The sequence below is a fragment of the Echiichthys vipera genome (genome assembly GCF_963691815.1).
Source record: "Echiichthys vipera genome assembly, chromosome: 8".
Lineage (NCBI taxonomy): Eukaryota > Metazoa > Chordata > Actinopteri > Perciformes > Trachinidae > Echiichthys > Echiichthys vipera.
The window spans coordinates 33370128-33383091 of NC_139833.1; the positions used below are offsets into that span (position 1 = coordinate 33370128).

The following is a 12964-nucleotide window of genomic DNA, read 5'->3' on the forward strand; positions in this document are numbered from 1 at the left end:
GTTTTATTTTTCAAATGTTACGCGGTCATTCTCTGAAAATACACACAAATTTTTTTTTTTAAATGTACAATTGCATTAACAAGAATGCATGGTTTCTACATCAACTGTTCCAGTTCCTTTGTCGAAGCTAGAACATATTCATACATCAATAAATGACACACACACATTCTACAATAAGCACTTGCAAACACTGTTCTGAAGACACCACAGGGGATACAAAGCTATTCAGTATGAGAAGCATCTTTAAATGTGTTTGGACTGCAGTTATGGAGAGTCTGGAGCCATGTCACGTCCCCAGGAGGGGGTGAGTGACCAGGAACTGGAACGTGTTCTTTTTGGATGGAAAGGATGGTGAAGGGACCAAAACCAAGGGGGAATTGTCATCAAAAGTGTGTCACTGGATTCAACAACAGAATACCTTTTCTTTTTTTTTGTAAGTGCATTCTCAAAAAGAAGATTATTGCTAACAATTGTATTCACCCAGGTCAGTGTACAATCTTATTATTTAACTACCAATAATCTCCCACATTTTGTACCTGGGGTTGCTTCATTTCCATTTATCAGAATAAATTGCATAGTTTACCAACCAGATGTTTGGAGGAGCACCTTGAAACCCCAGAAGTACAGCTTCAGCCTCGCTCCTGTTGTTTTGGACTACACAAATGTGTGGAAAACATGCACTGATTTCTTAGCCCTGTTTCATTAACTGCTGCTGATGTTCTCTTGCCAGATCTTTGATGAAAAAGGACATGTTATACATAGAATCACACTGTTGCTTTTCCATTTATTCAGCCCATTAACTACAATTTGCATACATCTGTACTGTTGGCCAAAGGTTTTACTATGGGGGTCATTTACAGAGACTTGAAAGTTGTTTGAGGTAGGTAAACAAAGTTTTGGCACTGTACGCCACTGAAGTGCTGAGCTGTACCATTTCTGAAGACTCACTGCTGGTGCACTTACGTGACAATACAGGCACATGTGCGTTGGGACTTTGCAGACAGCTCAATAATACAATGGGGTTCATAAGGCTGAATGGTTCAGGGGTTTTATTATTAGTGACCTTTGCCCTTATTACCATACGTATGCTAGCCGTTTTCTGTAAATATGATTCATTTGACTAATTTCATTGAATAATGTTAAACAGACAATGTTAAAGGAGAATTTCAGTAGTTTTTAACCTGGACCCTATTCCCCCATGTATTTCTGTATAAGTGCCTTTTATTTAAAATGTATCCAGTATTGAGCGTGAACACTGCGGTCTGGCCCGTGTAATCAAACGGGGCACCTGCACACCCACTGTATCCATCCACCTCAAGTATTTGTTTTTGCCACTGACAGGATTAAGGAAGTCGCTCCTGTCTGTTTCTGTTCAGCAGACTGAATTTGAGCTTGTCTCAGTGTCCCTGGGGTGGAAATCATCCCTGTTCTCATATACAGTGATGATGAAAAAAACAAAAAAGATGCCTTCAAGAAGTTCATTCTTGATGACAGTAAACAGTAAAAATCAAGTGTAGACTTTTTGGAGTCCCTGGGCTTGAACATGCAAAAACACCTGCACTGTCATTTAAAAACTAGAGTGGACAGGCTGCACACTGTTGATGGACTCCGGACAGAACTCATTTCAAGATTGAGATCATAAAACATTTTACCATTAATATTCAAATGTCACTTTGACTCCTTTATATCACAGGGGTCAATGACAGTCTTATATTCCACCAGCATAAATTATCCAACATTTAGTCCTCCTCTTCCTCCTCATCCCCTCCAAATGACAGCAGGCTGTTATTTTTGACTTTCTTTGCAGACTTCACCTCCTTCTTCTCCTCCTCCACTCCCCCATCACTCTTCTTCTTTTTGCTGGAGCTGGCAGTGATGCCCTGGAATTTGTCAGAGGAGCGCTTGGCTGGTTTCTTGAATAGGATTTTACCATCAGGAGGGGGTCCATCATCTGTGGACAAGACACATTTCCTCTTATGAAGTCTGGACAATGTCAGCAGAAACACACACCTTCATTTGGTAAAACACAACTGAGTTACTTGCTGTTCATTGAATTTGTCTGATGTTTTCAGTGTCGCTTCTTACTGACACAAGTTCCTGAACCTCATCCTCTCCCAGTTTTTTACCTGTGGGGGTCACGCACGCACGCACGCACGCGCGCACGCACGCGCGCACACACGCGCGCACACACGCACGCACACACGCACACACACACGTGTGTATATATATATATATATATATATATATATATGTGTATATATATGTGTGTATATGCGAGAGAGAGAAAGTGTGACACCGCTGCTGCAGCAAAAGACAGAGAGACTGCGCGAGAGAACATTGCTGCTCGGGTCAGTGCGTAAGTTCAAATGTAGTCCTTTGCAATCACAATAATCAATTCAAACTTTATTTATATGCCGCTTTTCATACAGAAAAGTATCGCAACGTGCCTTACAGAGATGTACAGAAGAAGAGAAACATCAAATAAAATCAGGAGAAGAAAGTTAAAAGAACCCAACCCTCCCACAGTCATGCACAGAGACATACACAAATGTATATACGTTCATTCACACATTCACATAAACACACACAGCCATGCAGGCACACAGATGCACAGACTCACACCTACACCAACGCTAGCTGTCACTACAGAGACATGGCCGGACAGCGAGACCTGAGGTACAGAGGAGTCTAGAGGAAGCTACCTTTTGGGGGGCCAACCACACCCAAAAGGATAGAGGCTAAAACATTAAATAGAAAATAAAAGCATTAGAGCATAAGACATGAGCATAGAGCATAAAAGCATGAAGGCTAAAACACAGAGATTAAAACAGTAAAAAAGGATAAAAAGTGCTCTGATTAGCACTGCCTAAAAGAAATCAATTAATTAAAAGCCTGGTTAAAAAGATGGGTCTTAAGCCTCTTTTTAAAAACCTCAGCAGTCTCAGCGACCCTGAGGCTCTCCGGCAGGCTGTTCCACAGTCGGGGCCCATAATAACTGAAAGCCGCCTCCCCGTGCTTTTTTGAACTTACCTGTGGTATGGTTAAAAGGCCGGTGCCGGAGGACCTCAGGGTCCGCATCGGCCGATAAGGTAAAAGCAAATCAGATAGGTAAGAGGGCCCAAGACCTTTAAGACACTTAAAAACTAGTAGAAGAACTTTAAAATCATTCCTGAAACGCACGGGGAGCCAATGCAGCGACTTTAAAACTGGTGTTATGTGCTCCCGCCCTCTGGTCCTTGTCAGCACTCGTGCAGCTGAGTTTTGTAATAATTGTAGATTCGACATGCTCTTTTTGGGAAGGCCAGAGAGCAGGGCATTACAGTAGTCTATACGACAAGAAATAAAAGCATGCATCAGCACCTCCGTGCTGGCCTGAGAGAGAAACGGGCGGACTCTGGCTATGTTCTTAAGATGGTAAAAACCTATTTTGTTATATTTTTGATGTGTGGAATAAAACTGAGCTCAGAGTCAAAAATCACACCCAGATTTTTTACAGATTGTGATAGTTTAAATTTCTGTAACTTTGGTAAAAGTTTCTCTTTCTGGCCCTCAGGACCAATGAGTAAAATCTCTGTTTTGTCCTGGTTGAGCTGTAGGAAATTTCCTGCCATCCATGTCTTGATATCTAAAATGCAGTTAAAAAGGACATCAATAGGTCCTGTGTCATCAGGAGACACGGCGATATACAGTTGCGTATCGTCAGCATAACTATGAAAGCTGATGCCGTGCCTCCTGATGACGTCCCCAAGGGGAAGCATGTAAAGATTAAAAAGAGTTGGACCTAAAATTGACCCTTGGGGAACACCACACTTTATTTTGTGGGTTTCTGAGGAACATGTATCCATACTTACAAAGAAGTGTCGATCTGTGAGGTAAGAAATGAACCAGTTAAGAACAGTACCAGAGAGGCCGACCAGGTTTTTCAGTCTATCTAATAAAATGTGATGGTCTACTGTATCGTAGGCGGCGGTTAGATCCAGTAGTACCAAGACTGTGAGTTCATTGTTATCCAAGTTGCACCTGATGTCGTTTAAAATCTTTAAAAGGGCTGTCTCTGTACTGTGGTTCGCCCTGAAACCAGACTGACACTTCTCAAAAATGTTGTTTGCAATTAAAAAGTCATTTACTTGATTGAAAACAAGTTTTTCCCAAATTTTACTTAAAAACGGTAAGTTGGATACAGGCCGATAATTATTAAAGATGTTGGGATCTAAATTGCTCTTCTTCAGAAGGGGCTTCACCACCGCCGTTTTAAAGGAGGCGGGGAAGACCCCCGTCTGAAGAGAGCAATTCACCATGTATAAAAGCTGATCCTCAAAGAATCCACAAAGTGTTTTGAAAAACGGTGTGGGAATCGGATCTAATAGGCAGGTTGTGGACTTTACTTGGGAGAGGACTCGACCAAGTGTCCCCGCATCAACCAGGGCAAAACTCTCCAGTGTTTCCTCGGGTAAAATCAATGATCCAGGTGTGTCAACATTGGAAATCTGTTAGGGTAAAAGACTCAATCTGATGTCATTGATTTTATTTCTGAAGTGGTCTGCAAAGTCCTCACAAAGGGCGTCAGTTGGTGTTTTGGAGGATCTATTAAAATTTTTGTTTGTTAAAAGGTCAATTGTGGAGAAGAGGAATTTGTGGTTGTTTTTATGTTCGTTGATTAGTTTATGGAAATGGGAGATTCTTGACTGTTTGATTGCGTTATTGTATGTTTTGAGATGTTCACGTAAAATTTTATAGTGAACTGTAAGTTTTGTTTTTCTCCATCTCCTCTCAGCACTCCTGCAGTCTCTCTTTAGTTTTCTGGTCCGGTCTTGTCATATTTCTTTTTATTGAGAGTGGAGCCACCAAGTCCAGTGGTGATTTCATTTTATGGTTAAAATTGTCAACAATAAAATCACATGGTGCTGGTAAAATTTCTGCAGGAGTGCTCTGTAAAATCTGGATAAAATTTGCAGCCACTTCAGAAGTTAGGTAGCGTTTCCTCACTGTTCTCACTGGGGCCTCCTGCTGGTTAAAACTGATGATTGTAAAAAAACACACAAAAATGGTCAGACACAGCCAGGTCCACAACAGAGGGTGCACCAATGGACAGGCCATAGGTTATGACCAGGTCCAAGGTGCGCCCCCTGCTGTGGGTCAGCTGCGTGACATGTTGATTAAAATCAAGGCAATGGAGAAGGTTTAAAAATTCTCTCGACATAGGATCTGAGGAATTATCTATGTGTAAATTAAAATCGCCGGTTATTAGTATTCTGTTATAAGTGCTATATGTTATTGACAGTAGCTCTGAGAGTTCACTGTTAAAAGAGGTGGAATAGCGGGGTGGTCTGTAGACTGTCATACAGAGGATGGGGGGGCTGCTAAAAACAAAGGCATGATACTCAAATGATAAATATTTGTTAAAAAAGACTTCATTTGACTTCAGTCTTTGGTGATTGACGCAGTTCCGCCTCCTCTTTGTCCCCCTCTGGTAGAAAATAAAAAGTTAAAATTTGGTGGGGAAGCCTCAGTGAGAACAACAGGTGCATCAGTGCCAAGCCATGTCTCTGTAAGGAGAATGCTGTCTAGGTTGTTATCTAAAATTACATTGTCAATGATAAAGGATTTGTTTAAAAGAGAGCGCACGTTCAGTACAGCTATTTTAATGTCTGTGTTGAACGTGCGCTCATCATGTAATATCACAGGGGAAACTGCTTGAGTGGTAGCCTATTCATTTATTTAATTTAGGTGCATTCCCACAGGGGAGAAGCGCACTTGGCAGCAGCTTGAGATGAAACATAAAAACATTGTTCAAACAGGTAAAACATCGGCACAATCTCATGGTGAGCATGTTTTACATTGTAAAGTAAATATTACCGTAAGTGGCTGTTTTATATGTTGTATAAAAAAAACTCCCATTTGCAAAAAACACAGCGCAACACACAATATCTGCTGGGATGTGAGAGCATGACTTTGGTTGTTAATTTTGGAAATGAGGGACGGATGAGGTGTGTATGTAAATGATTGACTGTGACATGAAACGGTGTTGTGCCGTATTCAGCACCCCTGCCGTGAAATGCACCCCCTCGCATTATAGGTGATATTCTGGATCAGAAGGCTATATAGGAGTAGTTTATATACCAGTAACCCAATTAAAAGCACACACTTTTGAACCTATGAGTTGCACGAAAAGCTGGGATTATATTTAGGAAACGCTAAGTCAAATACATTCAACTTCAACTTACTTCATTTTGTAATTATTATTATTATTATTAATCATAATTGTAATTAATTAATCATTTTGCTGCAGTATATTAACGAACGTCTGATAATCGTTTCCCGACGAATATTTAATTCTCTGTGCAGTAATGCCACACCTTCATCCACGGGATCGTTATCAAAAGGATGGTAGTGAAATAGTCACCACCTAATATAATTTCTAATGTAGGCCTACTGAATGAATTTTATAAGCTGTATAAAAAAACTCCCTTTTGCAAAACAAACGCAGCGCAACACATAATATCTGCTGTGATATGAAACGGTACCGCTCAAAAAGATAATTGCCTGGAAATGCAAGAACATCTATAATCAATAGTTTGATAATCATCTCCCGACGAATATTTAATTCTCTGCGCAGTAATGCTGCACCTTCATCCACGGGATCATTATCAAAAGTACATGCCATGGTAGTGGAAATAGTCGCCACCTAATATAACTTCTAAGGACTGATTTTTGCAATGATTTTCTGAAAAAACAGACGACAGAACCATACTACGCCAAAACTCGCCTGCTGACTGAATGAATGAGGAAATCAAACACTGTGTGTGGCTGAAAGAGGGCGGAGACAGAGAGAAACTCAAGGTTTTCTGAGAAAAACCTGGTCCCGACCAGGTTAGGTTCAGAGAGCATGTTACCATGGTAACTGACCGAGAGTTTAAGTTACCTCTCTCTGTGAAACAGGCTAGAGTTACCCCTCTTTCTCGGGTTTGAGTTACCTCCCTTTGTGGAACGGAAAACTCAGTTTCCCTCATTTCAGGGTTAACAGACTCAAAGTTTTCACTAAACCTGCTTTGTGAAACGGACCCCTGGTCTCGTCTGGGCCTTCTCTGGTCTCGTCTGGACCTGCTCTGGTCTCGCCTGGACCCGCTCCGGACCAGGCTAACAGTACAGAATAATTCTCCATCGGAACTTTGGTGCCTGTGCTTTCATGCAACCGGATTATTGATAAAGTAATAAAGTAAACCAGGATAACCGGAATATCCCGGCTCAATCCCTTATTTAGGTTTCATGCAACAGCCCTCTGACCTCTAAATAGTAGGCTGTGTGTTTGTAATCCTGTACCTCTGCATTTTTGTATTTTCTTTCTTTTGACCAGGAACACCTAACCAAATTGTTCTTTTGTAGTATGACCCCTTGTAGCAGGTTTATAAATACAAACTTAAATTACAAAAAATAAACTGGACCACAGCATTCTGCATGTCTAGTAAGAAAGAGGGCCGCTAACATAAAGAGATGCTTCCTGCTCATTCAGTCTGACCTTTCTCTGCAGCACCACCTCCAGGGCGGACTCGGTCCTTGATCTTCTTCACGTCCTCCGCGGTCAGATCTCCTCCTTTAAGAACCACAACCTGAGGGAACTCATCCTCCCGGTCACTGCCGCTGTCATCCTCCAGTGTTGGCAGCAGCTGCCTCTGAGCGGGAAACAGGGCATAGACAGAGGTCTTGTTTATCAGAGAACCAACAAACGCGTTACAACATTCACACATGGATCCACTTCCGTCAGTCACGGCGCAGCGGCGTTAACGGGACGTGGTTGGAACGAACCTGTTCCGTGACAGTGAATGACTGAATCCGACTGTCACAAAAACCCATAACAGACCCACAGAAGGCTGCTCAGACACACGGCTAAAGCTAATATTTCTCTTAAGTGTTCTTCTGGTCTGTACTGCTAGCTTAGCGTAAAGTTAGCAACAGAACGTTACCTTCGTATCAACAGTCGGCCCTTCCTTATAACCGACATCAGTTTTAAACTTCTTGAGAAAGGACGGTTCCGCTGGTTTCACCCACGACACGCCGCTGGCCTTGTTTTTGTTCATGGCGAAACAGTGAATGGCCTCCAACACAAACACGAAGATGTCCCAAACAGATCTTGCGATGAGCACGGCTTCAACATGTACGTCATCTTTTTTCTTCTTCTGGATTAGATTGGCGGCTGGCATCCAGCTTATAGTTGCATTGCCGCCACCTATCGGACTGGAGTGTGGAACATTATGTACGTCATCTTTTTTTTTCTTCATAAAACTTTATTCAGAACATTTCGGAATCAACAAAAACATTACGCACATATTCATACGCACACATTGACAACACACTAAAGTACATCCAGAAAACCAAAGACAAAACAAAAATGAAAATAGAAATAAAATAAAGTACGCAGTACATATGTAATAAAGTAAAAATATTTTAGGCCTTCTTTTTTCCTTTTTTAAACAAGAGGGAAAACAGTGTAATTAGTGAGCGGACTATCATTTTTGTGCTTTAGTTCCATTCATCAATTTTAGAGATTAAACATATATTTTAAATTCATTCAGGAAAAAAAAATAAAAATTGGGGGAAGATTTCATAATTCTATTTTTGTGGATGAAAAATTTACACCAAATAAAATTACGTTACAACAGAGTTCATGGTTTTTGTTTTGCAGAATAAAACCAAATGTGATATTGTCTCTGGAGATAGAAGGTGGAAATTAAGAGATATTTATTTTCATCCAGTTGTGGATGTCAGAACAAAATGTCTGTATTACCCTGCATGAGAAAAATCTATGGTCCGTCATCTTAATATCACTTTCACAGAGTGAGAACATGTTCTGATTCTGATATAATAGGATAGAATATAAACACATTGATGCCACTTCTTTCCCCTGGTTATCAGTTGCCCTTCTGAACTCTCTGTGGTCAATGAGGTGGAAATACATATCTTGCACCATACAGGATAATGGTCACTGCCCAATGACCCTTCATTATATACTGACCAGTTACAAGATGGCAGGGGCGGAGTGGGACACAAAAATCCACTGGGACAATTCTGACTGCACCAGCCCACAACGGGCCCAACCCATCCCCTCCACCAGGACAGGGGGGTGTCTCTGTGTGTGTGTAAAACTCTCGGTGCAGACTGTGATATGACGACACCGCCCCACTGAGGAGGAACTATGAAGAACTCAGCTTAAATGTTTTGCTACAATGTCAAAGCTTGAGCTAACCGTTTTCCTCAACTCACCTGCATCACTAGTTGATGCCTGGTTGTTTCGGAATAAATCTGTGATTTTTGACCATTTTGATGCACTCTACTCCAGCATCTGCTTCTTCTTCATTCTGGCCTTTTCAGCCCCTCCTTTCTCCTCTTCTTCTTGCCCTCCATCAGGTGTAACTGAGCAAATCAAACACGTAAATCCGGTTCCTTTTCGACTGTAAGAAAATCCACTACTCCAACCTTGCCCGCTTTCTCTCTGTCTGACAACCGCTCATTCATCCCCATTCATTCATTGAACGCGGAGCGATCATTAGAGCGATATGCGGTTCCCATTTCCCGTGCGAGTGTTACTTCCATCATTCAATTCAATTCAATTCAATTTTATTTATAGTGCCAAATCATAACAAAAGTTATCTCAGGACACTTTACAAACTAGGTATAGACCACACTCTATGACTTATTTATGATTTATATAGACCCAACAATTCCCCCGTAGAGTACGGTGGCATTGAAAACCTTCCCTATTACAGGCAGGAACGTCAGACAGACCTAGCTCTGTGGAGGACGGCCATCTGTCTTGACCAGTTGGGGAGGAAGAAAAGGAGAGAGAAAGAGAGAAAAGACGGACAGATGGACAGAGAGAGACAAAGACAGACACAAAAGACAGAGACAGACACACTTCCAGTAACTATAATAATATCTATAGTAATGTGAATATGACTTATATGTTATGGTAGTTAATACAACAGAATAGTAGAAACAAGCACAGCTAAGGTTATAGATTATAATAGTAGCAGGAAGCGTCATGCAGGACTACGGCAGGCCCCACCACGATCAGCAGAGACCTGCGAGACGACAAAGCACAAACAACTCCGGGGAAGAAGTTGAATTAGTAACATGCATTGATGAGACATGAATGATACAGACAGCGAGGAGAGAAGCTCAGAGTATCTGGAAAAGTATTATCCCAAAATCAGCTTGAAGATAACAACATTGCTAAGGGCTCGTAAGGCCTAGCTGTAAGCTTTATCAAAAAGGAAAGTTTTAAGGTTACTCTTAAATATGGAGACAGTGTCTGTATTCCCAATAACACTTTGGAGTTGGTTCCACCGGAGAGGAGCTTGGTAGCTGAAGGCTCTGCCTCCCATTCTACTTTTGGAGACTCTAGGAACGAGTAGCCCTGCATTCTCAGAGCGCAGCGATCTAGTCAGGTACGGAACTATGAGCTCTTTAAGATACGACGGAGTCTGACCAATAAGAGCTTTGTAGGTAAGGAGAAGGATTTTAAATTCTATTCTCGATTTTACAGGAAGCCAGTGCAAAGAAGCTAATACAGGAGAAATATGTTCTCTTCGATTTGTTTTAGTCAGTACACGAGCTGCAGCATTTTGGACCAACTGGAGACTCTAAACAGACTTATTGGAGCAGCCTGATAACAAGGAGTTGCAATAGTCCAGCCTAGAAGTAACAAATGCATGGACTAGTTTTTCTGCATCTTTCTGAGACACAATATTCCTAATTTTTGCAATATTACGCAGGTGAAAATATGCATTCCTTGTCGTTAGTTTTATGTGAGAATCGAAGGACATGTCCTGATCAAAAATAACACCCAGATTCCTTACTGTGGTGCTGGAGGACAACACAACATCATCCAGAGTAACAATATCTTTAGCTATTGAGTTTCGGAGGCCTTTGGGGCTAAGTACAATGACCTCAGTTTTATCGGAGTTTAACATCAGAAAATTGCAGGTCATCCAGCTTTTTATTTCCTTAATGCACATTTAAAGTTTATCTAACTGATCGGTTTCTTCTGGTTTCATCGACAAATATAATTGTGTATCATCAGCATATCAATGAAAGTTTATGGAGCGCTTCCTTATATTTCCTAATGGCAATTAGATCCTCCAGTCTCTGTAGCAGGATGCAATGGTCAATCCTGACTGGAAGTCCTCAAATAACTCATTATTATGTAAAAAGTCACACAAGCTGATTGGCGACTAATTTCTCGAGGATCTTAGAGAGAAAAGGAAGGTTAGATATAGGTCTATAGTTGGCTAGTACCTCAGGATCAAGACTGGGCTTTTTAAGAAGAGGTTTAATTACAGCTTCTTTAAAAGACTGTGGTACATAACCTGTTGATAAAGACATATTGATCATATCTAATACAGGAGTGCTAACTAAAGGTAACACTTCTTTAAGTAACCTAGTCGGAATAGGGTCTAGGAGACAAGTAGAGGGCTTTGATGCGTAAATAGTAGAGGTTAATTTGTTAAGGTCAACTGTAGAAAAGCAGTCCAAGATTATATCAGGTCGTACAGTTGGTTCCTGGGTTCCAAGCAAGTTGATTTTGTCTCTAATAGTTATAATTTTGTCATTAAAGAAGGTCATGAAGCCGTTACTACTGAGGGTTATAGGAATACATGGCTCAATAGAGCTGTGGCTCTGGCTCTTCAGCACTGTCAGCCTGGCTACAGTGCTGAAAAGAAATCTAGGATTGTTCTTATTCTCCTCTATTAAAGATGAGTAATAGGCTGCTCTGGCATTACGGAGGGCCTTCCTATATGTTTTTAGACTTTCATGCCAAACTAACTGAGATTCCTCCAATTTAGTAGAGCGCCATTTACTTTCCAATTTTCGCGATACTTGTTTAATTCACGGGTTTGTGAGTTATACCACGGAGCTAACTTCCTCTGTTTCATTATCTTCTTTTTTAACGGAGCAACAGATTCGAGTGTTGTTCGTAGTGAGCCTGCAACACTGTCAACAAGGTGATCAATTTCAGAGAGACAAACGTTAGTGCAGGAATCTTGAATATAAGGATAAGGCATTAAAGTAAATGCAAATGGAATCGCTTCCTTAAATTTAGTTATAGCACTATCAGATAAACATCAAGTGTAGAAACTTTTGCCCAGAGGCTCTAATATAGAGATAAACGCAATACTAAGGCTATTGTTATCAACGTCCACGTGAATATTAAAATCTCCTTTAATGATTACTTTATCAGATTTAAGGACTAAATTTGACAGAAACTCTGAGAATTCAGATAGAAATTCAGAGTACGGACCAGGAGCACGGTACACTATAAAATGTTTAATCGGCTGCACAGTTTTCCAGGTTGAATGTGAAAAACAAAGAACAAGACATTCAGATTAACTATAGTTTAGTTTAGGTTTAGGGTTGATTAATAGGCCTGAGTCATAAATAGCTGCAACGCCTCCTCCTTGACCACTGCCTAGAGGAATATGAGTATTCATATGACTGGGAGGGGTGGATTCATTTAGGCTAAGGGTAATAAATCTACCAGCGATAATCCTCCCTGGAACATACTTGGGGCAAAGCCAAAGAGAAGACCGACTCCCTGCGACAAGGGAGAACGGACAACCGGGAGGACCCAGCGCCCCGATATCTCTGATCTGACGGGTTGGCCTGCGCTACCATCTCTATCCAGGCATAGCGCTTCATCAACTCCCATGCCACGGAGGACACAGCAGCGGACAGCTGAGAAGAGGAAAAGTACCAAGAAACTTCCCCAGCAAGCAAGTGTTCAACTAAAGAACAGGTTTGCTCCACTGTTGTCGGACAATGGATCCCCCTCTGATTGCCTGAATAACCCACCATCACCACGCAGAAGGGTAAGACCTGCTAACTTAAAACCACCGAGAAAGCTAACAAGTGGGCCTGAAAATCTGATTGTGGGTGACTTTTCTGTAAAAGATATGAAAAGCAATAATAA

General features: G+C 41.3%; 1 protein-coding gene across 2 annotated transcripts; it reads right to left on the bottom strand.

Annotated features, from left to right (window-relative positions):
• Position 1: 1 nt before the first annotated feature.
• On the bottom strand, positions 2–8145 carry kiaa1143 (KIAA1143 ortholog). 2 transcript variants are annotated; one of them, XR_014593315.1, is made up of 4 exons: positions 7962–8145; positions 7517–7670; positions 327–1951; positions 23–104 (listed from the first exon to the last, which is right to left on the bottom strand). XR_014593315.1 is itself a non-coding variant. In XM_083919110.1 (3 exons), the coding sequence occupies exons 1-3, from the start codon at positions 8073–8075 to the stop codon at positions 1740–1742; spliced, it is 480 nt and encodes a 159-aa protein (XP_083775236.1). In that variant the 5' UTR covers positions 8076–8145; the 3' UTR covers positions 2–1739. The 2 variants fall into 2 exon arrangements, 1 of the variants encoding a protein (XP_083775236.1); XM_083919110.1 differs by having other exon boundaries at positions 2–1951.
• Positions 8146–12964: the final 4819 nt, after the last annotated feature.

Coding starts and splice junctions, on each gene's coding strand:
- kiaa1143 (XM_083919110.1), bottom strand. CDS start 8,075: ATGAACAAAAACAAGGCCAGCGGCGTGTCGTGGGTGAAACCAGCGGAA. Junction 7,671..7,961: donor GGCCGACTGTTGATACGAAG/GTAACGTTCTGT, acceptor TTTCCCGCTCAG/AGGCAGCTGCTGCCAACACT. Junction 1,952..7,516: donor AGGTGGTGCTGCAGAGAAAG/GTCAGACTGAAT, acceptor TCTTGTCCACAG/ATGATGGACCCCCTCCTGAT.